Below are 26661 nucleotides of genomic sequence, written 5' to 3'. Positions count from 1 at the left end.
ACTTTGTGATCAGTTGAATACCGCTTTGGTGAATAAAAGTATCAATTTCCTTCCGAAACAGCAAAATCTGTACATTATTCCAAACTTTTGGCCGCCAGTGAAAATGAAAATATTATTAAATTATATTTTATCATTTGTTTTTCATTAAATTGGTCACATTTTAGTGTTGACATTGCATATATTATGTTGCATATATATTTTTGTTAAATGATTGTTTACTTGCATAATTTGTACTATTTACAAGTATTTACTTGACATGTAGAACACATGCTAAATCGGTACTCTCTTTAAGAATACCATCAGCCATTAAGTGCATATAATGAGAGAAGAGGTGCGTAATTCCTTTAGGGCATCAATGTGTGATTAGAATTAAATGTTTCTTTTGTTATTTTTAATCAACAACAGACTGTAAAAAAAACAAAAAAAAAAAAAAAAAAAAAACAGAAAGGGTATTAAAAGAGACATTATTCATGACATGGATCTGTGGTTCTCGTCTTTGGACACACAGAACGAGTTAAACCAAACTTTTACTCTTAACACGCAGTAAAAAGATCTCGTTGCTAATAACTTCTTCACCATTATACAACTCAATCACTGGTGAGTGAAATCTGAACATTTACCAGCCAGTGGCTAATCATTGACATTTTTAGTCGCATAGCGCGAGATTTTGTTTCACGTGAGTGATTTACTTGCATTATATAGAGGGTTGCCACATCAAGTGAAAGATTCATCTTGGGATTTAAGAATCAATATCGAGATTGTTCAAACGAAGATCGTGATGCATCAGAAATGTGCTATTTTCACCCAGCCCTACTACGGTTGCAGATTTCGTGCATTTTCCTTAACCGATAGTTGAACAAGTTAACAATCAATAATCGGTTAATCATTAATAATTAAGATACAAAACACACGTCTTTTTCGAATTATTTAAACAATAATAGCAGCACATTAGTTATGTGAAACAATATGAAGCACAAACTATTTAAACGAACAAAATAATAAAACAGTAAGGCTCTCGCTCGAAACGGCTGCTCATTTACGCCAGTCCTTATTCAACAAATGGCGCCGCCAAAAAAACAATGTCAAATGGGGCACAACTACTGCCATTTCTAGACTAGCAAAGGCAGACCAAACCAAACCCGTTTTTTAAATAAAAAAGTGCTGTATAAAAGGAAAATAAAAAAAGACCTCCCCACAATAAACTGAAATCCTACTGGTTTGTATTTAAGAAAATGTATTCATCTACATGTGTAGGAGGGAGTTGTGAGCACGGTAAAATACTCAAACTCACCACAACATATTTAAGGCCAAGGCCTATTGGATTGTATTTAGAAAAATGAGCATATCTACGTGTTCAGGGGTGAGTTGTGCGTGCAGTCTGTTCACTGTAAGTCCAGCTGCAGAAAACACCCTCTCTGATGGCACCGATGTCTTATTTATTGCGCGCCAGTAGTTTTTCTCAACTGCAAATGTGAAGTATGCCCTCGTGTGGTATAAAAGTTAACATAGGCTATGTGTGCTCTGGAGAAATGGTACATATAACATACATTGTCGGTTAATACATTTTTAGTCGGTTAAATTCTTAACGGCAATTAACCAATTAACAGATAATCATTGACATCCCTAAGCCCTATATAAGATCAAATAAATTCCCTATTGTAATATTTGATCCTACGTCAAAATGAACAAATTGTGCTTTATATAAGGCAGAAACTGCCTGACAATGTTCTAATAAGTACACTTTCTGAAAAGTATGCAAGTGTGACGAGGTGGAGGGCATGGCCGGGCTGTGATGGAGCACGGCCGGCACTGAATCAGCTGATCCGTGGGAGAGCGAGATAAGGGGCAGCTGGAGACACTGGTTCGAGAGAGAGACGCACATGGCCACGTTGCAGGTGTGTCTGTGTCCTTATGTTTTAAGTTGTTTTAAGTTAATTTATATCATTAAAGTTTGATTATTGTTCAGCCAGTTCCCGCCGCCTCCTTGCCCGTCCTTAGACTGTTACATACACATATAAACATGTGCTCACAAAACAGTATGCCAGTGTGTATTAACTGGATTTTCTGATGAGTTTTAGGGGTGCAAGTGTGAATAAATGAGTAAGTGACTAAACAAAATAATTAAATGAATGACCTCAATTCAATAATATTTAGAATCTGAATTTGGTCATATTTTATTATGCATGCATCATGTAATTTGGAATATCCAATGTAACAATATGCATTTATATCTGTGCATGTCCATAATAAGAAAGCAATTTTAAAAGCTAGGAGGGAAGAGGAGACAAAGATATGCACTATGCAGAGGAATATATATGTATATAGAAATATTCCAATAGCTGTACACTCTATGAAGCTTGCAAACATATTTGTTGTTGTTCGGTTTTTTTCTTAGAATAAATGCTTAACCGATTAGCAAATCATACATTATGTTTGAAAATGTACGACTTTATATTGCATTCTGTTCCACCATATAAGGATATTTGTGCAGTTGGGTGGAGTTCTCGTGCTTGTTTACGTTCTAGAAAGTGTAAAATAACAGAAAAATCCAAATGTGCTCTAGCATAATTAGATGCATATGGTGAGCCATTCCTGATTGTACAAAGTGAGCCATTAGGTCAGAGCACAAGAACATCACATATTTCACTCCTATAGGCATGTTAACCTATGAAAAACAAGATCACATAGAAGGGAGATAGAGAAGAGGAAACAGGAAAAGGAGAAGAGAAACCAAAAAAGTGAGCAATATCAACTGAGATTATAAAAGCAGACAAGAGGAGAATTTAGGTGTGGGAATGGCTCATGTCAACTGGAAACGACTTTGCATGTGAAATTAAACCACCACAGCATGGTTTAAATAACTGCTTTTCTGCAAAAACACATAGTCAATCCAAACTTCATTCACTGCACAAGAGTATTTCCTCAATTCCTGTACAAAATCACAAACTACTTCCCTTGACCAGACAGTTTTCAGTTGTTCATTGTTCATACATCTCTAGAGGAGAAAGCTCAGGGCCCGTATTCACAAAAAAGTAGCTCTTAAAGTGGAAATTTAGGAGCAATTCTTAAAAATTAGGGGCGTGTCACTCCTAATTTTAGGACTCGTAAAATTTTCATCTAAGAGTAATTCATGAAGCATTTTAATGCTAAAAGTTACCCCTAAACCCACGACAGCTTAGAAGTCATCCTGATGACTTCTAAATCCCTAAGAGTGACTCACAAACGAGCTGAAGCATGACTGCTGCCGTCAATCCACATTAAAAATAATGTATTAGAATATTATTATGACATTGGCCATTTAAAAAGGAAAAGCCAGAATCACAATTAAGTCGATGTATTTCTCTTTAAATAAAATTTTTGACTTTTGTTGTATCATTTAAGATATTTAAGACCTTACATTTTGGAAAACTGAATTTAAGACATTTTAAGACTTTTTAAGGATCAGCAGGAACCCTGTTTAATACCTTGAATTGCTCCAGTGATTTTAAGTTTGAGCTTTAACCCTCATAGTTGCAATTAACTTTGTGTTCTTTATTTGTGGCATCCCAGAGAACCTAATGCTGTATGTGTAAAAATAACAATAGTAAATTTGACATTTTTTGTACATGTTCCTTTGACCTAATCAAATCCCAGTGGGCAGATATAATTGAGAAAGTTGGCACTGCACTTCTTCAAAAGGTGATAGTAACAGTATAGTAACATTCTTCTGTAATCAATTTTATATGTATTTATTTTCTAATTTTATAATGTAAAATTTATATAAAAGTTATAAATATTATTTTGAGAACAAAAAAGGTCATTATGTTTCAACACCTCAAGTATGTTTTTTTGAGATGGGCCTTGGGGCTTTCAGACTCCAAACAGGTCAAATTAGGTTCATGCTGAAAGTCAGAATACATTTCTTAAGAAGGTTACCCTATATTAAAAAATAAACATGCTAAATAAGTAAACAAGATACTTGTATCATTCAGATCATAATATGTTTTGATGTCATTTTATTGAAGCTTGGTGCTAAAATGATAAAAGTTTAAACCTGGTGGATTTTAGCTAAAAGCTAACAGAGATGTGGCTAGAGTGTCACAAGAACCCATGACTAAACAGAAAAAAATGCCGCACACACATTCAGACCCGGAATGGTTAATGAATATTTAATCTGCCTGAGAGTATGTGCTTCCAAGTTCCAAGAAAAATGGACTGACTCATGACATGTGAAGGCACATGCCACTTGAGTTAGCAGATATTTCACTGACCATTGTTACAAGAGACTCTATCACCCATTTTATTTATTTTTAATTATTTTTCATTAAATTTATTTTTTTTATTTAATTTAATTTTACTTTATTTAAATGTATTTTATTATTATTATTTATTTTAATTTTATTTTTGCCCTAGGCTAGTTAAGGCATAACCAAAAAATAACACAAAGGGGGAAAATAACACTTTTTATCAGCTTGGTAGTTCTTTAAGTGTAGAACAGAATAGTCTAGTTGTTCAGTTTTTATTTAGCATGAAAGGGAACCGGAGTTCAAATCTACACCCAACATATTTATTATATATACACTGTATATTTATTATGTGTGTATGTGTAATTGCATATTAACTTAATAGCCACTGCGATCACCATACATTTTCGTTGTATGTAAAAGTTGCAAATTTTAAGAAAGTTCCTTGATCGACAATCGTTAATGTTAATGAATGAAAATATATTAATCATCAACAATGACAATAGTAAACTTTAAGAGGTGTACAGCGTGACACTCAAAAAATGTAACCGTTTGCACTTTTACAGAGAAAAGCGTCGCTTCAGAGATCTTTTAGAAATAACAACCTCCGCAGTTTTACCACAGTAAAGAGCGTAACGGTCATCTAGCGTGTTATGACAGCAAGTCACCGTATGCGGACACCATACAAATGAATGGGTGAGCCGCAAACAGACACCTACCTGTCACAAAATTGTCTGCATCTTTTATAAAACAGCAATTTTATTGTAGTAAACTCCACACATAGTTAATTCCAAAAGGATTGTTTAGTGTAAAACATGTTGAAGATTGGTGGACAGGCAGTCAATTCATGAAGAGATGATTAAGTTTCCTCACAAAAGCAGTTTATTCAGCACACTGAAGCATCTTCTCCATAGACATCCATTTAAAAAAAATAAATTAAAAAAAAAAAAATAAAAAAAAGGCCTCGTCTCCTCACCAGTGGACCACCGCGTTATGCACTGTGTTGCTAACCTTGCAGAAGGTCTCTGGCTTCATCTTTACAAGCAAGTTAGGGATGCGCGTTAGTGTTTCGAACAGGATGTGACATGCAACGTGCAAGTGGCAATACATCCTCTAGCGGCGCATGACTGTATAGACAGTATTTTCTGTATCACCTGGAAAGATAATGCATTTGTGCTGAAATGTATTAATCGATAAGCTTAATCGATCAAATGATTAACAACGAATAACTGATCATCATTAACATCCCTTAAAGAGAGGTTGACGTTTTTCAACAGGAAAAGTCACGCGAGTATCAAGGGACATAAGGGTGGGTAGATAATGACAGAATGTTCAGTTTTAAGTAAATGATCTGGTGCGACATGATTTGACTGACCACATTGTAAATGCACGATTTCATTAAACAGTCTGAATATGCATGGCTTTTCTACACAGGTATTCCAAGAGTAGATTTATTTTTCACACTGCTTAATTTGTGGAGACTGGAATAAAGTTGTCATGTCTTACACTTCCAAATACTTCATTTGACATGTCCAATTGTGTAACACACCAGTCTTGTTAAATGTATTGGGTGTTATCCATAACACAACTGGTTAAGGTTTGTCTTAGTGTGATCAGAGTTGTGTCAGAGCATCTATGTGAGAGCAGTGATTAAATGTGGATGGGCTCACACGACAGCTCCATTAGGAAGAGATGAACCGTAGGTAAGGATGGTGTGGCCTGTTTAGTGTTTATTTATTTATCTGGAGCAGCTGTCAACACCTGTGGTCCGCCCTGACAGAAAGATTAAACTGATCTAGAGGCTGAGGCAATTACTCTATTGGCAGAGCGAGGAAGCGAGAGAGACAGCAATAAAGAGAGATGCATTCTGTTATTTTTTCTGGCGAAAACACAAGAGAGAAAATTTTGAAGAATCTTTACACAGTTCATGAAGGACAAACAAAGTCTTCTGAAACCATATGATAGCTTCACAGACATGTCAATATGAAATGTCATTGTATGGAAAAGTGCCTTGTAAAGGTTCTTCAGAAATTCTCTTTTTGTGGTCCATGGATAAAACAACTGCACACAGGTTAGGAACAACATGAGGGTGAGTAAATAAATGACAATTTTTATTTTTTGGATCAGCTATTCGTTTAGGAACAAGAATTATTAACCCAATCTTAACCTTTACCCACTCCAACCCATTGTATCATGTCCCAGAAGCAAGAGACACAGCACTGATCCCAGCCTATGAGGTCCCATTAACAACCTCCCCCCTTGCTCTCTGTCCCTATACTCCATCTGCTCCCAGCCTGAGGGGGGGGACGGGGGATGTGCATCCAATCTCTACCGTTAAGAAGCCGTATTCACCCTAAGCTGTATTCTGCAGCTATAGCTTTTAAAACCACCGTAAAAGAGCAGGTAGATGATGCTTCTCCCTTTGAGTGGTGTTAAGAGCTACTCTGAGTAAGGAAAATAAATAAATAAACAAGCAATACAAGATAACACCTAAAAATGTAGGAATGAAGAGGTCTTCAGTGACGTGGCCTATCTGAAAACTGGATTGTTACATTTTCTGAAGAAAATGGGAGTGGTACTTGCCCATGTAAAATCTGGCACCAGGATGCTAGGGTGTTGTGGGTGATTCAAGTGTTCTGGGTGTAGCTATGCAGTTGCTGGTGTCCTGAGTAGTGATATTCTGACTTTTTAATTACCGCATCGGCCAATAAATTTTCCCGTTTGGCCAATTTTTTTCTTGAGGGTGCCGAAAATTGCCTGCTTGCATGTGAATTGACTGAGACAGGAAAACGACCAGTCACGGTTCGTTTTGTTGTTACATGCATCGTGTTACAACAATAACAGACCAGTGTGCAACAGTGTCATTTAAACGGTCCGCTGCTGACGACGCGTTTGAGCTCATAATGTTAAAGTGCTCACCTGTTTCATTCTCCCTCTCTCTCCTCAACAGTTCTCTGTAACTTTTGACTGTCTTGTCTAACGATAAAAAGGCAAATATCAATAAAACTAATATCATATACCGTCTGCTAATATGCACATATCTCGTTTAAACAGATGTAATAAACCAACCTCACACAACTTCAGCATCTTGTGGACTGCTCATAAATCTTCTTCTGAAGCACGTATTCTAACAGTCTCTCCTCAACAGTTCCCTGTCACTTTTCTAATGATAAAAGGCAAATATCAATAAAACTTCTATTATATACCGTTTGCAAATATGCATATATCTTGTTTAAACAGATGTAATTCACAAACCTCACGAAAATCCAGTGTTTTCTTCCCGTCGAGCACTCATCTAATATCTTCCTCTGAAGCATGTATCCTATCAGCCAGAATCAAAAACTTCAGAATCAGGATCAAAAGTTCCTCTGATGCACAAGACATGACGGTCACTACGTAACAATCCATGCAGGCGATCCAGGCCATTTAAACTGTCAGGAGATTGAGGCTCGCACTGGATCCGCACAAAGCATGAGTGCAACTTCAAGGCTGCATCCGAAACCAGAAAATGCTGCCTCCGGAGGCTGTATGCGGAGGTACGATGAAAATAAGATGCTTTTCAAACTGTTCAGAGACCAGTTTCCTCAAGAGTTCCATTCGTTCAAAACAGCTGTTAATTAAGCCATTAACTGATTAGACAACAAGGTAGCAAGTCACCTGCCTACATTTTCAGATGCAGCCCATGGTAAAAGTGCTTCACGTGTGCTATAAGTAAATGTCTTATTCACTATGCACCAGTGGTGAATTCTCAGGGCCAGCAAAGCCTTCTCTGCTGGCCTAACATGCCAAATAAATAAATATTTTTCATCAATTTTCAATATTTCTCAATCACCTTTTTGCCTATGTATTTTTAATCACTTTCCACTCTTAATGAATCTACAAACAAATAGAGAAAAATGAAAAGTTTATCCAGTCAGAATTTATTCCTTGATGCTTACAAGCAAAGTGTGAAAACTGTTTCACAAATCACATGCCCAAAGCAGCGCGTGAATTTGAGCTACATCCCGTCAGGCCTTCAGAATTTCCACAGAATCCCTCAACAGTGCAAATGAATGAGCAACTAAAGTCATATTTTCAGATTCCTCAGCCAATCAGATTGATTTATTTGTTCTTGGTGGGTGTGATCTTTAGGATATGTCCCGGTCGAGGCCTTCTAGCTGGCCTTGAGTGACGCAATCACGCTTTAAGTGACGTAATTTGAAAGCGAAGTGTGTGAGATTTTGCTGACGAGTCGACTGTCATCACTGCCGCTATCGCCATTGAGAAAGAGATCCTTATGGATTTAAAAACCTGAGATGTTCTGCATGACTGTGCGATTGCTTAATTTATTAAACAGGAAAGGAGGGCTGATTTTCACTTCAAGTAAATTGGTAAGGGCTTTTTGCATTGTTATAGCAACATCAGGAGTTTTCTAAGTGTAAATTAGGCTGCTTGAGCATTCAGTGTCAGATCAAGTTTTGAAAAGTAGTGCTGCGTTCCATTCAACTGTGAAAAGTGCAATGGAGTACATCTTGAAGTCAGAATTACAACTTGTAGGCACATGCAGTAATTCTCAATTCAGATTTCAGCGAGATGCAGGGGCATGATGTCACACAAACATGTCGACACTCAGGGAGATAAACAAAGTAAGTGATAAACATTCACTTTATTAAGTAATATCGATAAATGAGTTCGTTTCCACATTACATGATATTAAAGCTTGTTTAACAAACGCCTGTAGAAACAGGTGTATAAAACATTATAATCTCTTTTGATAATCGTACACCTGAAGCACAGATGCTAGTGCTGCAGCACTGTTTATCAGTTGGGTTGCTGGGAGACATCTCTAATAGTGCCCGACCGATATATCAGTTGTTAACTAGTTAACTAGTAAATACATACTGGAAAGTTAATAAACAATGACCCCATCATTTTCCCTTTTCAAGATTACAAATATAACATTAACCCTGTCCCTGACAACCATGTCACTCATGTCTGTTTGCTGTTAGCCAGCTATAGTTTGTCAGTGCAGTCAGTAATGTAGCAGATTGAAAGGTAAACATCAGAGCATCTTTTTGCAGCTCAGCAGACAACAGTGCGGTGGTGGATTGTGTCTGTTGAGTGTTGATTTCACGCTACGCTGTTACCTAGTTGGTGAGACTCAATGCTGGAAAGTAAAATAAACAACGTCTGTCTTTTACTCTCCGTGACAACGAGCTTATAGCTAACTAGCTAATCACGTAGCTACTTTCATTGTTGTCAGCTGAGTGGAAGCTAATGTGTAAACATGTATTCACCAAACTGTTTTGTTCAGGATTCACAGTTTGGTACCCCCTTCAACCGAATAATTCCAGTCGTTGCATTTATAAAATGTAATATTTAGAAGTCTGGTTTTCCACTGTTGAAAGTTTCCCCTGAACTTGCATAGCAGAATACGGTGTAACACCGCTGCAGCTGTTTATCTCTCGTCTCGGCAGTATTAATATAGTCAGCATTTGACTGATACTAAACATACAGTACTGATGTTTATTTAGCTATTTATTTTATTTTTATTTATTCTTTATTTTAATGGTCAGCATTTGACTGATACTAAACATACAGTACTGACGTTTATTTAGCTATTTATTTTATTTTTATTTATTCTTTATTTAAATGGTCAGCATTTGACTGATACTAAACAGTAGTGATGTTTATTTAGCTATTTATTTTTATTTATTCTTTATTTAAAGGTCAGCATTTGACTGATACTAAACAGTACTGATGTTTAGCTATTTATTTTATTTTTATTTATTCTTTATTTAAATGGTCAACATTTGACTGATATTAAACAGTACTGATGTTTATTTAGCTATTTATTTTTAATTATTCTTTATTTAAACGGTCAGCATTTGACTGATACTAAACAGTACTGATGTTTATTTAGCTATTTATTTTTAATTATTCTTTATTTAAACGGTCAGCATTTGACTGATACTAAACAGTACTGATGTTTATTTAGCTATTTATTTTATTTTTATTTATTCTTTATTTAAATGGTCAGCATTTGACTGATACTAAACAGTAGTGATGTTTATTTAGCTATTTATTTATTTATTTAAAACGGTCAGCATTTGACTGATACTAAGCAGTACTGATGTTTATTTAGCTATTTATTTATTTTTATTTATTCTTTATTTTAATGGTCAGCATTTGACTGATATTAAACATACAGTACTGATGTTTATTTAGCTATTTATTTTATTTTTATTTATTCTTTATTTAAATAGTCAGCATTTGACTGATACTAAACCGTACTGATGTTTATTTAGCTAGCTGTTTTATTTTAATTTATTCTTTATTTTAATGGTCAGCATTTGACTGATACTAAACAGTACTGATGTTTATTTAGCTTTTTATTTTATTTGAATTTATTCTTTATTTTAATGGTCAGCATTTGACTGATATTAAACATACAGTACTGATGTTTATTTAGCTATTTATTTTATTTTTATTTATTCTTTATTTAAATGGTCAGCATTTGACTGATACTAAACAGTACTTATGTTTATTTAGCTAGCTGTTTTATTTTAATTTATTCTTTATTTTAATGGTCAGCATTTGACTGATATTAAACATACAGTACTGATGTTTATTTAGCTATTTATTTTATTTTTATTTATTCTTTATTTAAATAGTCAGCATTTGACTGATACTAAACCGTACTGATGTTTATTTAGCTAGCTGTTTTATTTTAATTTATTCTTTATTTTAATGGTCAGCATTTGACTGATACTAAACAGTACTGATGTTTATTTAGCTTTTTATTTTATTTGAATTTATTCTTTATTTTAATGGTCAGCATTTGACTGATATTAAACATACAGTACTGATGTTTATTTAGCTATTTATTTTATTTTTATTTATTCTTTATTTAAATGGTCATCATTTGACTGATACTAAACAGTACTTATGTTTATTTAGCTAGCTGTTTTATTTTAATTTATTCTTTATTTTAATGGTCAGCATTTGACTGATACTAAACAGTACTGATGTTTATTTAGCTTTTTATTTTATTTGAATTTATTCTTTATTTTCTCAGTGTTCATTTCTAGAATTTGTTGACAATGTATAATAATAATGTCAAATAAGGCCTTCTGAGTAATTTTGCATAGTCATATCGGTGCAAAATCGGTGAAGAATCCACATAGATTTCATTCCAGCTCAAAAATTTAATATATCGGCCACCATATCGGTAATCATTGAATTTCCCCTCTCTAAAATCGGTATCAAATCCCATATCGGCCGGGCTCTAATCTCCAATGAGTGTCAAACCCCTGCTAAGCTAACGGGAGTGTTGCAGTTCCGAATATCATGGAATGGAATGCATTTATGGTCCGAGATCGGAGATATCAAGTGGGAATATCCCTCATCCAACTTGAATGGAACGCAGCATAACCGTGTACCCTGACGAAACGAAATTTATTGCAAGCAACAATTAAAATTGCAAATATTATTAGATAGATTTTTCCAGGTATTATAGACCTCCTTGGTAGATTCATATGAAAAATGATGATTTTTGTATGTTTGTTCGGGAGACGTTTATTTCACAAATAGTCATACTGCAGTTAAAATTAGGCTTGCTTGAACATTAAGTGTAGTTTCAAGTTCTGGCTTTCGTGCGTGGACATGTTTTTAAAATGTCAATTGGTATTACTAGTTAGCTGTGACATAATGTGTGATGCCCAAAGGCATATGGTGTCTTATTCATTGTGAAACTGTGTTTTCTTAATCGCATGAATCACACTGAAGGCCTAAACTTTAAATGCACGGCCCGCCACTGCTATGCACTGTATGTACAATTGGTTTGATTTGGTATTTTTTGAGTAAATGCGATTGCTAACATGGACATGCCATCCATGGTTGCTGGACTACTGTGTGTTCTGTTATTTCCTTCTTCCAAATATATTAACAATTTCTTCGTGTAAATAAATTACTAAAATTTGATGACTAAACAGAAATCTGAAGAGACTGCTATTTACCATTTAAAATACAACATTATTGTTTTGTTTTGTGTGAAATTGAGTAAATATAGTGTTAGTGGATATCGGCCATTAAAAAACCCATATCGGTCGCCGAGTCGTTACATACTGGCCCAAGCCAAAAGATAAAATCTCATGAGACAAAAACCAATGAGGTTTGATGTCACTAACATGTCACCACATTTTATTTGTGCTCTGTTTACAGGAGTTGATCGATGATTTGAAAGTGAATAATAACCTACATTTTGGTTGGTTCACAAATAAAGTGATCATATGCCTTCAGAGGTCTTGGAATATGGCACATGAGTGACATGGACTACTTTTATGATACTTTTGGGTGCTTTTATTTTAGCTTTAAAATTTAGGGTGTGTTCACACTTGTAGTTCGGTTCACTTGGTCCGGACCAAAAAAAGAAATTGATACATTTAGTTCTGGTTCGCTTAGCATTCACACTGGCATTTTTAACACCGAACCTAAAGATACGAAACAAAAGGCATCAGGAAAAAGTCACAACCTGATTGGACAGCTTCTATGATGGAAGTTAACGATCATCCAAAACAATGCTGGCTGCTGGGCGAAATGCGCTCATTATATTTATATATGGTGGTATTTTTACCAGCTGAGAACAAACGAAGAGCTAATAAAATGTGTAAAGGAGTCAAAACAGCACCAGGAATTCCTCCATTGCACACACAAACAAAGATATGCTGCAAGGACGGCTGACGGCGGTTCTGACGCCTGTACCGAACTGTAATGGGCAACATAGCTCATATGATGAGAAGAACCAGGTATGCTTGAGGTCAGTATTAGGCAAATTGCTTCCTGTTTTTGGTCCATTTAGACGTCTTTGGTCCAGGTTGCATTCATATATCAATCGAACCAGAGTTCATTTGGAAGCAGACCGAGACCCACTATTCAGGCGGTCTCGGCAAGCTTGTCTGGTGCGCACCAAGGTTCGGGTGACAGCGTTCACACTTGTTCAAATGAACCGCACTAACAGAGCAATCTCACCAGAGTTCGTTTTAATCGAACCAAACCTGCCAAGTGTGAACACACCCTAAATCACCATCGACTGCTACTGTATGGAAATCAGCAACAACAACATTCTTTAAAATGGCTATTGTGTTCTGCAGAAGAAAGTCATACTTGTTTTGAATGACATGAGGTAAACACAGTAATAACAGAATATTATGAGTGAACAATTCCTTTAAATCAATAGGATTGTTTTGTGTATTTATTCAGCCTGGTCTCATGAAATTTACGTGAACATTACAACATTTTGGCAATTCAAAATTTACGAGCCGTATGTCACGTTTGGCTGCAGGTTTTCAGTTAAATGTCCAGCTGGGTGCACCAAAAGCAAGTAAAATGGTGTCGTATTCAGATGCAGTTTTCAGGTGAATTTTAGATAATTATTTTTTTTAAAACATACCTCCCTAACCTAAAACTTTTGCCTGAACCTAACCAATAGTGTTTTAAAATATAAACAGAAACATATCAATATTCAAATCCTTTTTGTACTATAAATCTCCACTTTCACATTCTTCTTTTGTTTTTGGCAATTCACATTCTTCGTGCATATCACCACCTACTGAGCAGGGAGGAGAATTTATGGTTAAAAACGTACTTAAATATTGATCTGTTTCTCACCCACACCTATCATATCACTTCAGAAGACATGGATTTATACACTGGAGTCATGTGGATTACTTTTATGCTGCTTTTGTGTGTTTTTCGGACCTTCAAAGATTTGGTCACCATTCACTTGCATTGTATGGACCTACAGAGCTGAAATATTCTTCTAAAAATCTTTGTGATCAGCAGAAGAAAGTCCGTCATACACATCTGGGATGGCATGAGAGTGAGAGAATTTTCATTTTTGGGTGAACTATCCCTTTAATATGTTTTGTGCATTTGATTTTATTGTGGATCTTCCAAAGGAGTTCAGTGACTCCCATCAGTTAATTGTCTAAGCCAGAATACAAATCTGCTTTGTACACAACCACACTAAACCAATCAAAGAGTGTGTTGAGAGAAAAGGGTGGCATGACATGAAGCAGTTGAATCAGTCTTGGCCATCTGAAGCATATAGTGTAGAAGGAAAATTCTGACTCTTGCTAGTGAGCAATTCTCAGCACCCTAAGTTCCTACTTTGCTCCACATTCCCTTAGGATCACCATTAATCAAGATCTTCAACAACATAAGCTCTAGTGTTATTTTAGGGAACACACTAAGAAGCATCCAAGACTTACAGTGCCTCCAGACACAGTGACGTGCTAAGCTCATGCTCACAACTGGTCGCCTGGAGAACAGTTATAGAGAATGAGGAATTCTGCCAGTCTTCACTATAGCTGCTCAAAGATATGTTACGTAACAGTGAAAGCACTAAAAAGGACTCGGCACTCGTCAGGACATGTCCATGAAGAAATGCCATCAAGAAAAATAGAAACCCAAGAGAGCAATAGTGGCTTTCCGGGGTTGAAATGTAATGCAAATGTATGGCCTCACAGCAGGAATTTCCAAGCCTACTCATGACCAATTTATTGGTCTCCATTGATTTTTGCCAACCTGCCACTTGACTGTGAGCAAAGCTAATGACACTCAAATGCTGAAATCAGTCTGATTAGTACAGAAGTCTTATAGAGCTTCCTCCCTTTTACAAGAATATGTACAGAAAACATTTTATGAGCCGTGTCAGCAGGGGGCAGTCATCGCGCTTCAACAAACCTCAAAAGCTGTGCAGCCACAGAATAAAAGCAGATCAGGATGTGTTCTTGACAGCTGGACAAAGCACAACAGAATGCAGGGATCACGAGGAAGCGATTTTCATAGTTTCCGCTACTTTTAACTTTCTACAGCATCCTAAAACGCACCGTTAACTGCGCTGAAAACCAGCGAGACGCTCCAAAAGCATACATCTGACACAAATGTAAATATATACATTTTTAATTCAGCGTTTTGAACGTGACTTCTCTTCAGGTCCTGAGGCATTATGGGACAGAAAAGTGTCCAGTGGATACGCAATTCAGAATCTCACCTGAAATAGGTCATCCGGAGTATTTCTCGTTTACAGTTTTGTGCATACTGCACAATTGGCATATTGCTTTTGGCATATATAGTAGTGAAGTATGCATGTTCAGACACATGGTTTTAGTATTTGTTTACACTGCACCCAATAAATAAAAAAAATTGTCAAATCCATGCTCATGTCCTCATAAAATCTCAGCATGAACACATTCATGCATATGCTGTGTCTGAAAGACTTCACTCACCATTTAATACATAATGCAGTATGTGAGCATAAGAGTGATTTTAGACAACTGTAGACATTACTGTGCATAGTAACCTCATTTGTATATGAGGGTAGTCATGTTGCATCCAGAATGAGGAAAAAAAACTTGTAATAAACTAAAACGCACTTACAAAAATCTAAATTTAATGATATTTCAAATTACATATGGATTCAAATGGTTTGAATCAGGTGGGTACTTAGGACTTCATGTGACTTTTTATTGTTCAGACCACAAACAATAAAAAAATAAACAGGTTTTTACTGCTTGTCAGATCAAAACCTACTTCCTAGTGCTCAGAGATCTGACCTTTTCTGGTTTATGAAATCTGAGCACAGTGTCCTTCAGAAGTCTCTAAACTCCTCTCTACCTGATGAAATGTGAGGATAACTGTGGATTCTATTATCAGATCGGTGGCTCCGATATATTTCCTGTGTGACAGTGTCTTTGCTTTCCATTTCCTACAACCAACAGGAAAGGCTGTAGGGTGGATGGGAAGATAGAGATGACAGTTAAACAGGGGTAGTTGTTTAAGAGTTTGAAACACTGTGTTCTCACATATCTCCTGTGAAAGACACTTGAGACCACTTGAAGGCAATGGCATAGATTTAGTTTGAAAATGTATGTGTGTGGGGGGGGGCGGGGAGCTAAAATAGTATCGTGGCATCCGTCAACTGAAGGCGTGATGCGGTGTGACGGAAAGGTCGCTTCCAGTGTGAACAACCTCATTGATTATAATGCAAGATATTTAGTTAACATAAAGTGACAAAGTAGAGTTGTGTTTTCGCTAACTTGTTATATTGATAGCTGTGGGAGTGAATTGCAATTAGGTAGCTAAATAGTTATAGTATAGCTGGAGTGTCATTAGCAAGATTACAGTACTGTTCTACCTACTTATAATACGAGTACAATTTCACCCTCTTTGAAGCATTGTAGCTTTTTGCAAGAATATGTCAGGTCTATAGGTCCATAAAGGCATCCAAAACTGTGAAGCTCCAAAAAGAAAATGAAGGCTATCCATAAAAGTAACCCATAAGACTCCGCTGGTGAAATCCATGTTTTCTAAAGCGCTCTAATCAGTTTTAGGCGAGAACAGACCAAAATATAACTCCTTTTTCACTGTACATCTTGACATTGTAGTCTCTAGGCACAATCATGATTTCAAGCTCGATTACACTTCCTAGTGCTTAACGCATAAGCAGAGCAATAGATGGCGCAATAGAAAGTGTAATCGAGCTTGAAATCTTGATCACCAAGGAGACTGCAGATGTCAAGCTTAATAGTGAAAAAGGAGTTATATTTTGGTCTGTTCTCGCCTAAAATCGAGTCATATGGATTACTTTTATGCTGCCTTCATATGCTTTTTGGAGCTTCAAAGTTTTGTCGACCATTCACTTGAATTGAATGGACAAACAGAGCTGAAATATTCTTCTAAAAAATTGTATTAGTGTTCTGCTGAAGAAAGTCAAACATCTGGGATGGCATGAGGTTGAGTAAATTAGAGAATTTGTATTGTTGGGTGAACTCTTCCTTTAAGACACATTTTGAAAGAAACTATGTACTGGTACTGCAAGTACTGCTGTAGAGACCATAAATTATCATCTACTTGTGTGAGGTTCAGAGACTAAAATAGCCCCTTGCTAGTAGAAGCTCTGCAGGTTACACGTAGGAGATGCAGATTTTATGTTAATACTTCCATCACAGGGTCAATTAATCCAAGTTGTCTCTTTACTCACCTGTATTTGTTTTTTTACACATCCAAGAGATCTGTATTATTGTTTCATTATCTATATGGGGCCGCGCTATACAGAGAAAGCGTTTTAAATGCAGACGTTTTTGTGTTTGTCAGTTTGAAAGTCTTTCAAAGAAACTTTGGGCACTGTAGTGGAAAAGTATGTTATTATAGCCATGGTTGGTAATTTATTTGACGCCCACCCGACTCATATGGCTCCTACACCTGCGTCAATTTTGATTTGAGAAACTGAGATTTTCAGCATGTCAGCAGGTATACACGGCGCGTGTCACTAATCGCTAAACCCAAACCAAATAAGAATACCCATCGTGCTCTTCCGTGACACAAATGTCAACTCATTTTCCATCGTATGTATTCTGACAATGGGAAATCTCAATCATGGTTTACAGAACGGCGAAGTTGTCTTTACCTTGAGTTTCTGCAAAGGAGTGAATCTTAACTCGTGCACGAAAGGATTTTTAAAGTGTGAAGAAACCTCCGAGTCTTCTCCATCCTCCGCTGTGTGTAGTTTTCTGTAAGCAAACCTCATTCTAAGAGGAATATGCTTCAGCACTGTGTCCGTCTTGTATACTAAGCACTTTTAAGACTGCTGTAGTTTTATGTGCGCTATAACTCAGTTTTGAGTCGCTCGTGCTGGGCTTCAATGCTGACGCTGCCCGCTCCTGTTACAATTTACCAAACGATTAGCATCACCGCGCGACGCGTTTTCATTGTGCGCATGCGTGATAAACGCAAGTACTGACATCACTTCTGAGCTGTCTAACTAAGCACTGTCGGCGTCTTTCATAATAGTGACAGGGAACTGGTTAGTTCTCGCTCTAAAATTGCCTAGGGAATTCTTTACGTGTACAGCACACGTGGTCAAATCGCCGGGATCTTATCGACAAAACATCTTTCCGCAGTTGGCCATCGTTGGGAATGATTCGTGGTACTATTCCGCTCGTAAATGGTGGTCATTCCTGTGTTCAGTCGTACAGTTGACAAGAATATTTTAAAAAGGGACTTCTCATAGCATAATACTTCTGAATGCTGAGCTGCCCAAGCTAGCAGGAATATGGTTGTTTATCTGTGCCTAAACATAATTGTAAGCCTGGACACAGTCCCCCTATGTACTGACCAAGCAAATGTTGCTTTCTTGCCTAGTATGCATTATATATTTTCAAATAAATGCAATACAAATAGTTTCCATTTTTCTTGGTACTCCATCTAGATGACATACTTTAAGAATCAAATTGCATGGAAGAAAACCTTGTAAGATGGCATAAAGCCTTTTGCAGAAAAAGGTCAATAGTTTTGATTTTAATCAAGAAGGTTAGGAAAAGCATTTGATTGATGACGCTTTAAGTCTCAGCATTGTACGCCCTCTGCTGTACAAAAAGGAACAAAAATAATGTCTGGAAGACAGAAATGACACAAATAATGTCCACCTCAAGCATCATCATCATCATGAATTATAAATAAGTTTTACACATGAACATTAATTTGAATCATCTTTGCAAACTGAACTCAGAATGCCATCATAGAATTAAGCATCATAAAAGAAACCTAGACACAGACACAAAGTTTGGCCAAAAGCAAAGGAAGATGATCCAAAATGGTCTTTTAAAATATAATTTTTTAAAGGGACAGTCCCCCACCCCTCTGCCATCCAAGATGTGTATGAATTTCTTTCTTCTGCAGAACACAAATGAAGATTTTTAGAAGAATATCGTATATTAGCTCTGTAGGTCCATAAAATGCAAGTGAATGGTGACCAAAACTTTGAAGCTCCAAAAAAACACATGAAAGCAGCAGAAAAGTAATCCATATGACTCCAGAGGTTTAATCCATGTCTTCTGAAGCGATCCAATCGGTTTCATGTGAGAACAGATCAAAATAACTCTTGACAACTGCAGTATCCAAGGCAATTATGATTTCAAGCTCGATTACACTTCCTACAGCACCATCTAATGCTTGCAACAAGCAATAGGAAGTATAATCAATCTTGAAATCATGGTCATGCCTAAAGACTGCAATGGCAAGATTTATGTTGAAAATTGAATTAGATTCTGTTCTCACCCAAAATCAATTGGATCTCGAGAAGACATGGATTAAAACACTGGAGTCATATGGATTACTTTTCTGCTGCTTTTATGTGTTTTTTGGAGCTTCAAAGATTTGGTCACCATTCACTTGCACTGCATGGACCTACAGAGCTGAAATATTATTTTATGTTGTGTGTGTTCAGAAGAAAGAAAGTCATACACATCTGGGATGGCATGAGGGTGAGTAAATGAGAGAATTTTAAATTTTAGGTGAACTATCCCTTTAAGGTCTGAATTATGTTTAGTTTTCAGATGAGTATGTCCAACTTTAATAGAAACTTTACATGCTCAGTATGCCAGTCAAGTCATCCTCACTTAATTTGAGATATAAAGCAGTGGTATGACAACAAATACTAAAGCCTCAAATAATTCACCCCTGCCGCTGCTTGTGTCTGGGGTGAGATTTGCAAAAAACAAACAACCTTCCACGGCGGCAGATGAAAAAGCAGTCTTTGCAGCGTCTTTTAAGAGCAGTTTTTGTCTTCATGCCAGCGGATGGCTGAACGCACACAAACTGCTGGCATTGTCCAAGCAAGGATGAGAGGAATGGAGTGTGCAGTTTGCATGGTGGGTTGACGACTGCCCTGAATCGTGCTGTTGCAGCTGTGATGTTGGAGAAGCATCTCTGCGCACCGGCTGCAGGTAAAGAGCCAAGGGCAGTATATCTAGCAACTTGGGACAACTGCTGAGTCAAGGAACCAATAAGACAGGAGAGCAGCAGTGGTGCCATGGTCTCAAAACCTAGATAAAGAGAAAAAAAAAAGAAAATTGTTTGAAATTTGCATGTGCATCAAGTCATTTCAGTAAGACTGCATCAATAATTTATTCATTCGCAAGTACCCTAAGTCAAAGACTGTTTAGCCCAAGACGGACCACTTGTAAAAAAATAAAAGGGAAAACTGGAATGCCCAATATGGCTAATGTAAAAAAAAAAAAAAATTAAAAAAAAAACAATATTTTTATATATATATATATATATATATATATATATATATATATATATATATATATATATATATAATATGGAAGTCCCTGCCTTTCAGGTAAAATGGAACGCAATCACCTTGTTAGATTGCCTGTTTATGATACCAGTGTTGTCAGATTTTACTGCTGATTTGAAATATCTTCTGTGATCGTAATCTTGACCACTATTTTCGCTCTTTCACCATTCAAGTAGACAGAAGCTGCACTTTTATGCCGCATGTGTAGAAAATAGCTGTCAAGGAGCTTTCCAAATATGGCCACCGAGTGGACTGACTTGCCTTGAAAGCTCTTTGGCAGAGTCTAGGTCAGAAGTGATTACCAATATTCGTTCTTTTTGTATAGTTAATATTCATAGCTGCAGCCTAGAATAGAAAACTGACCTCCTTTCTACACTATGTACTTAATGAGTGACGATATGCTACGCTTCATTAAAACAAATCTGGCAAAACACTGTAAACGTCACACTTAGTGGTCAGGAAAACTAACTAGCCTACAACCTAGCTGAGCACTTTCTCTCTAGCGGCAACGAAATTGATGGGTTTTATTGAAACGAACAGGACCAAACAAACAAACCAAAACATATGCATCACATACCTTTCTGACTTTACCTTGTATTAACGCACAAAGGCCGATTTAAACCCAAAATGCATCAGTACGAGTCAGCATGCTTCATACGCACGGAAACTGTGCGAGTTCTTATGACGTAATGACTTTGAGGAAAGTCATGATGCACGCATGCGCATTACACTCAGTAGCCACTTAAGCCAGAGGTCTGTTGTTGTGCTTTATAAAATAAGAAATAAATGTTCTAAATAAACTTGTATCATGTATGGTAAAGAGAAACATGTTTAAATAAACATATCAAAGAAGTAGAAATAAACAAATCCGTTGTTCTCAGACAGCAGGGGGCAGCAGAGGTAATGATCGTCACGGGCAAACATGGCAGCCACCCTTCCAAGGATCTTGTCCTTAGGTAAAAATACGAGGACTTTGCTCAATGTTTTGAAAGTATCTGCAGTTTCATCCCAGCAATACAGTGTTCCAGTTTCTAATTATGGAGAAAAAATTACACATACCGGACAGGTAAGGATAAAGTGCTACAAGCCCCTAATATACAGGCTATTTGGATTAGCAATTGTTGACATTTCGATGTTGCTGAATCGAATGTCATGTCTCGACTTTACTTGCAGTACTGTAGTATTTCATGCATTTAATTACTTGTTTCAATCAGTGATGGGACAGCGTCAAATCCTGCTGCCTCTGTCAGTGTTATTATGGAGTTTTAGCTCTTCGTTTAACGGTTGCTCGTATTTTATTGCAGGTCTATGACGAAAATGATACGAGAAGAGCTAGATTCACCGGTAGACAAAAAGAGGTAACGACAAATACACATACTCCCCAAACAGTTTTAGTAAACTAATTAACTATTCAATTGTACATGCACTCTTGGTGGCAATCCGTGCTCTGATCTAGACATGCTGTAAGGTAAAGCATTGCATTTACATTTTGATACAGTAAAGGCAATGAGTAAAATACAGTTTGTTGACAGATGGATCTTTTAAACATTAAATACACAGGTGAATGAGAACTTTGCAATCAACTTGGTTGCAGAAGAACCAGTGACACATGTAGAGTCAAGTGTGGTGTCCTGTGATGGAGGTGGAGGGGCTCTTGGCCACCCCAAGGTTTACATCAACCTGGTAAGAAAGTGACAGTCTAGATGACATTTACACTCACTTAGCACTTTATTAGGAACACAGTGGTCCTAATAAAGTGCACATCGTGGTCTTCTGCTGTTGTAGCCCATCCGCCTCAAGGTTCGACGTGTTGTGCATTCTGAGATGCTATTCTGCTCACTACAATTGTACAGAGTGGTTATCTGAGTTACCGTAGCCTTTCTGTCAGCTAGAACCAGTATGGACATTCTCCATTGACCTCTCTCATCAACAAGGCATTTCCATCTGCAGAACTGCCGCTCACTGGATGTTTTTTATTTTGGGCACCATACTGAGTAAACTCTAGAGACTGTTGTGTGTGAAAATCCCAGTAGATCAGCAGTTACAGAAATACTCAAACCAGCCCATCTGGCACCAACAATCATGCCACGGTCGAAATCACTGAGATCACATTTTTGCCTCATTCTGATGGTTGATGTGAACGTTAGCTGAAGCTCCTGACCTGTATCTGCATGATTTTATGCATTGTACTTCTGCCACATGGTTGGCTGATTAGATAATCATATGAATAAGTAGGTGTACAGGTGCTCCTAATAAAGCGCTCAGTGAGTGTATTAACTCAACTTAGGCTATTACTTAAAGGGATAGGTCACCCAAAAATGAAAATTCTGTCATTATTTACTCACCCTCATGCCATCCCATATGTGTATGACTTTCTTTCTTCCGCAGAACAGAAACGAAAATTTTTAGAAGAATATCTCAGCTCCGTAGGTCCTCACAATGCAAGTGAACGGTGACCAAAAATCACATAAATGCAGCATAACATTTTGAAAGTGAAAGTGGAGATTTATAGTAAAAAAGGACTTAAATATTGATCTGTTTCTCACCCACATCTATCGTATCGCTTCTGAAGACATGGATTAAACCACTGCAGTCAAATAGATTACTTTTATGCTGCCTTTATGTGGTTTTTGGAGCTTGAAATTTCTGGTCACCATTTACTTGCATTGTAAGGACCAACAGAGTTTAGATATTCGTATAAAAATCTTCGTTTGTGTTCTGCAGAAGAAAGAAAGTCATACACATCTGGGATGGCATGAGGGTGAATAAATGATGAGAGAATTTTCATATTTGGGTGAACTATCTCTAAAGGATTTTTTCAGGCTTAAAGCAAGTTGAGCTCAGTCAACAGCATTTGTGGTATATTATTGATTATAACAAAAAATATTTTCAGCTCGTCCCTCGTTTATTTAAAAAAAAAAAAAAGAAGCAGCACAAATCGCAGTTACAGTAAGACGCTTGCAGTGGAAGTGAATGGGGCCAGTCCATAAACATTGAAATACACACTGTTCCAGAAGTATAGCCACAAGATTATACATTACACATTATACATGACTTGAGTGTGTATAATGTGTATAAATTTGCTCATTAACCTTATCAGTTGTAAAGTTATATCCAGTATTACAACTTTGTTGCCATGATGACTTGATGCCGGTAAACATTATAAGCTATTTTTATCACACTAAAATCATGTAAAACAGAGATTTCCTAACACCAAAGTCATGTTAACATGTATAATGTTTACATCATGTGGCTAAAATTTTGAAACCGTATGTATTTAATCATTTATGGACTGGCCCCACTCTCTTCCATTGTAAGTGCCTTATTGTAACCATATTTTTAAATAAACGAGGACTGAGTTGAAAATAGTTTTTATGGTAATCAATATTAAGTCACAAAAGCTGTCTATTGAGCTTAACTTTAACCCAAAATATTATTTTAAGTGCAAAAGCATGTTTCAATAATAATTTGATGTTCCTGAAGAAAATACTTGATTCGGTTGAACTAATTGCATGTTTAGGTATTAAAACATGTGTGCCTATGTGTGTTGCATAGAAATATTATTTATGATAGTGTCATGCATTCATTTTTTTCACAGGACAAGGACACCAAAGTTGGCACGTGTGGATACTGTGGGTTGCAGTTTAAGCAGAAACATCATCATTGAGGCACTGTAATTTTTTTGTGTGGTCTATACATTATTCCCATTGAAAATATTGCAACTTTTTCTCTGTACAATAAACTATTATTACTGTATGAAAGCTGCAGCCTCTTATTCAGATTTTTATGTATTTATTTTTTTGGAGCCTTTAGAAAAATTTTATTACCAACAAACTTGAGAAGTGAAATGCCTCTAGACTAATTTCATTGGTAGAAAATGCCCCTGGTTCAATACTACTTTTCACAGACAGAGGGCGCACGTGATCTTTTCAAAATGCCCAGCACTTAAAAGAATTGAATGGAAATTGATTTGTCAGCATTTCCTAAAACATTTACCATATTATTGACAAGAGGAAGATGTATAAAATAACTATTTGAGTTTTAATTTGGATGTTACCTTCCTGCTACACCTGGTTTGCTCCACTTCCATTTGGATCTTCTCACATGTAGTGATAAAAGAAACTTAATAAAAAGAAAAGCATATATTTATTACTGTGTATATACTGTATATATACACACACTGTACATTGAATTACATAACCAGGAGAAGAGCAACCCTACCTTAAAATGATAACAGAATTTGCTTTTACTGTTGACTGATCATTGATTTAACCGAATAATTAAATTAAAGCCAACTAAATAAATCAAGCAGTTACATTCTGTTACCCAAAATCAAGATGTCAGTCATCAAAACAATTGCTAATAGATAAACAGACGTACATAGCAATCCAAGGCCTGTATATTTAGACTGACTGTACTGTTAGCAAAGCTTTGCTACAAGTGTATTGAGCGATACTGGTTAAGCCAACAATAAGTAAATCTTCAAAGGTCTTTAATCCTTTGTGGTTTGGTTCAGTAAGTTTGCAATGGGAGCATGCAAGCAATATCTTGAGTTAATGTCATGCATATGTGCCCTAAATGATCCGACAGGTCTTGTGTGTAAAATCAAATACTGTCATCCAACTCTGAAAAACAGACCTGCCAAGACTGGTCCGCCTCAGGCTTACATATCCAAATTGATTTTCCTTTTACAACAGATGCTCTAGGTTAGTTTATGACTTGTTGTTTACTCAGTTTAACAGATCCCTGTTGATTTTACACTCAGTGTTGTTTCTGAAGCAGTTATATGAGGTAAGACATAAAAAGGAGAAAAGACTGAAAGAATAGAACAACCTGCATCTTTATGTCCCGACGAACTACGACTACGTCCCTGTCTCGTCCTGCTAAGATTGGAGAATGTCAAGGGGGATTTCGCCTGATAAGAAACACTAGTGCGGAACAATGTTTGAGGAAGATCATATATATATATATATATTTCATCAAAAGTATTCTCTGCCGGCATGGCCATGCCAAATTGGCCTTGTGGCAGTGTGGAGGAAACCCAGTCTCTAGTGGTGCATGCAGTGGAACTGAGTTTTCCGGCTGGCGGCCCTCAGGTTGAGAGAAAGGCAGCCATGCTGCTATAATTGGGGCTGGTGACAGAAGGCAAGAGACAGCGTGATGCCAATTAACCCTCATCTGCGCTATGTCCTGTCCTGTATGTGTGATAGGTAAGGGAAAAGTGTCATTGTTAAGGGCTGGTGCTTTTTTTTTATCAGGAGGTGTCTAAATTGCAGGTGGTTGGCTAGTTTAAACATTGCTCTGAGCAAAATCATGGGGTGAAACTGAGCGTATGAATTGTGCTGCATATAAAAGTACATTGTCTATTATTTATAACGTTAAAATGGAGCCAGCAGAGATACAGAAGAGATGCAGTTTCTCAGAAAACGTCATCTTTCACAGTATAAGTTGCTCTGTAGCACTTGGCAGGTGCTGTATCATGATGTATCAATGTGATTATTGCCTTTTTCCATTTTAGCAGTAACATAAATGCTTTTTTCATTTACATTGTTTCATATAAAGAGAATATCTCAGAAGTACTTACTTTTTCAGAACAGAACAGCCTTTCACTTCACTCACTGAAAGACACATCATTGGATCGGCTAGTTCCCCTTATAATTGCTCTTCCGAACTGTCACAAAGAAACTGAAGGTCTCTGTGATATGACCGCTACCTTTATAATGGTCGGCACTAATCACCCTCTGCCCCATGTACTAGAGTCATGACCTTTACTTATTAGGCTGATCGTGTCATGTTTCTCAGTGCTGGTACTGAATCCACCAGGATAACTATTTCCTGAAGAGAGTTTCATGTATGAAGCAATGTGTGTGTGCCCTTTTCTAAGTAAAGATAAAGAGCTGAAACTACCTGCTTGCAATAAATGAATGAGTGAAAAATAAACACTATCACTTATTGTACTTTCATATACTTTTAAACAACATATGTATGTGTTTATGTTTAGTTGTTTGCTTATTTCTTAACAGCTATGCAACATAATGGCCTAGAGGCCCAGACCATAATCAAAAGACTCCTAAAGACATGAATTGTAATTTTGCAATATATGTAGGAAATCATGAGCACTCATATTAAAATGAAGACTCCTGTCATATCAGTAACTTTATAAGAGCTGTTTTATTCTACATGGAGCGGGTCTGCACATAGGGGCTGCCATGTTAGAATCACATGACCAGCCGAATACTACTCGCTTAATCGTCCTGTTATTGGACACTTTCACTCACTGATTAAAGTAATCATGGTTAAAGTATACACTTG

The 26661-nt window shown here is 36.7% G+C and overlaps 2 protein-coding genes across 2 annotated transcripts in view; one reads left to right on the top strand and one right to left on the bottom strand.

Moving 5' to 3' along the window:
• LOC127425463 (lysophosphatidylcholine acyltransferase 1) overlaps nucleotides 1-19387 on the bottom strand; it is a 51292-nt gene extending 31905 nt beyond the window's left edge. The window contains exon 1 of the mRNA XM_051671492.1: nucleotides 17674-19387. Within this exon, the coding sequence (XP_051527452.1) occupies nucleotides 17674-17793 (120 nt within the window). The 5' untranslated portion in view covers nucleotides 17794-19387. The remainder of the gene's footprint in view (nucleotides 1-17673) is intronic.
• Nucleotides 19388-21213: 1826 nt separating this feature from the next.
• LOC127425477 (NADH dehydrogenase [ubiquinone] iron-sulfur protein 6, mitochondrial-like) lies at nucleotides 21214-24110 on the top strand. Its single transcript, XM_051671532.1, has 4 exons — nucleotides 21214-21415; nucleotides 21654-21707; nucleotides 21910-22032; nucleotides 23948-24110. Exons 1-4 carry the CDS (start codon nucleotides 21272-21274, stop codon nucleotides 24014-24016), a joined length of 390 nt encoding a protein of 129 aa, XP_051527492.1. The 5' UTR covers nucleotides 21214-21271; the 3' UTR covers nucleotides 24017-24110.
• The last annotated feature ends 2551 nt before the right edge of the window (nucleotides 24111-26661 follow it).

Source organism: Myxocyprinus asiaticus, chromosome 34, assembly GCF_019703515.2.
Source record: "Myxocyprinus asiaticus isolate MX2 ecotype Aquarium Trade chromosome 34, UBuf_Myxa_2, whole genome shotgun sequence".
Taxonomy (NCBI): domain Eukaryota; kingdom Metazoa; phylum Chordata; class Actinopteri; order Cypriniformes; family Catostomidae; genus Myxocyprinus; species Myxocyprinus asiaticus.
Note: the sequence above shows the minus strand (reverse complement) of the source record. Positions and strands in the feature narration are given on the sequence as shown.

Excerpts from the sequence above, each read along its gene's own strand:
- LOC127425477 (XM_051671532.1), top strand. The coding sequence starts at position 21,272 with ATGGCAGCCACCCTTCCAAGGATCTTGTCCTTAGGTAAAAATACGAGG. Across the intron at positions 21,416-21,653 it reads AAATTACACATACCGGACAG|GTCTATGACGAAAATGATAC; the intron begins GTAAGGATAAAG and ends ATTTTATTGCAG. Across the intron at positions 22,033-23,947 it reads CCAAGGTTTACATCAACCTG|GACAAGGACACCAAAGTTGG; the intron begins GTAAGAAAGTGA and ends TTTTTTTCACAG.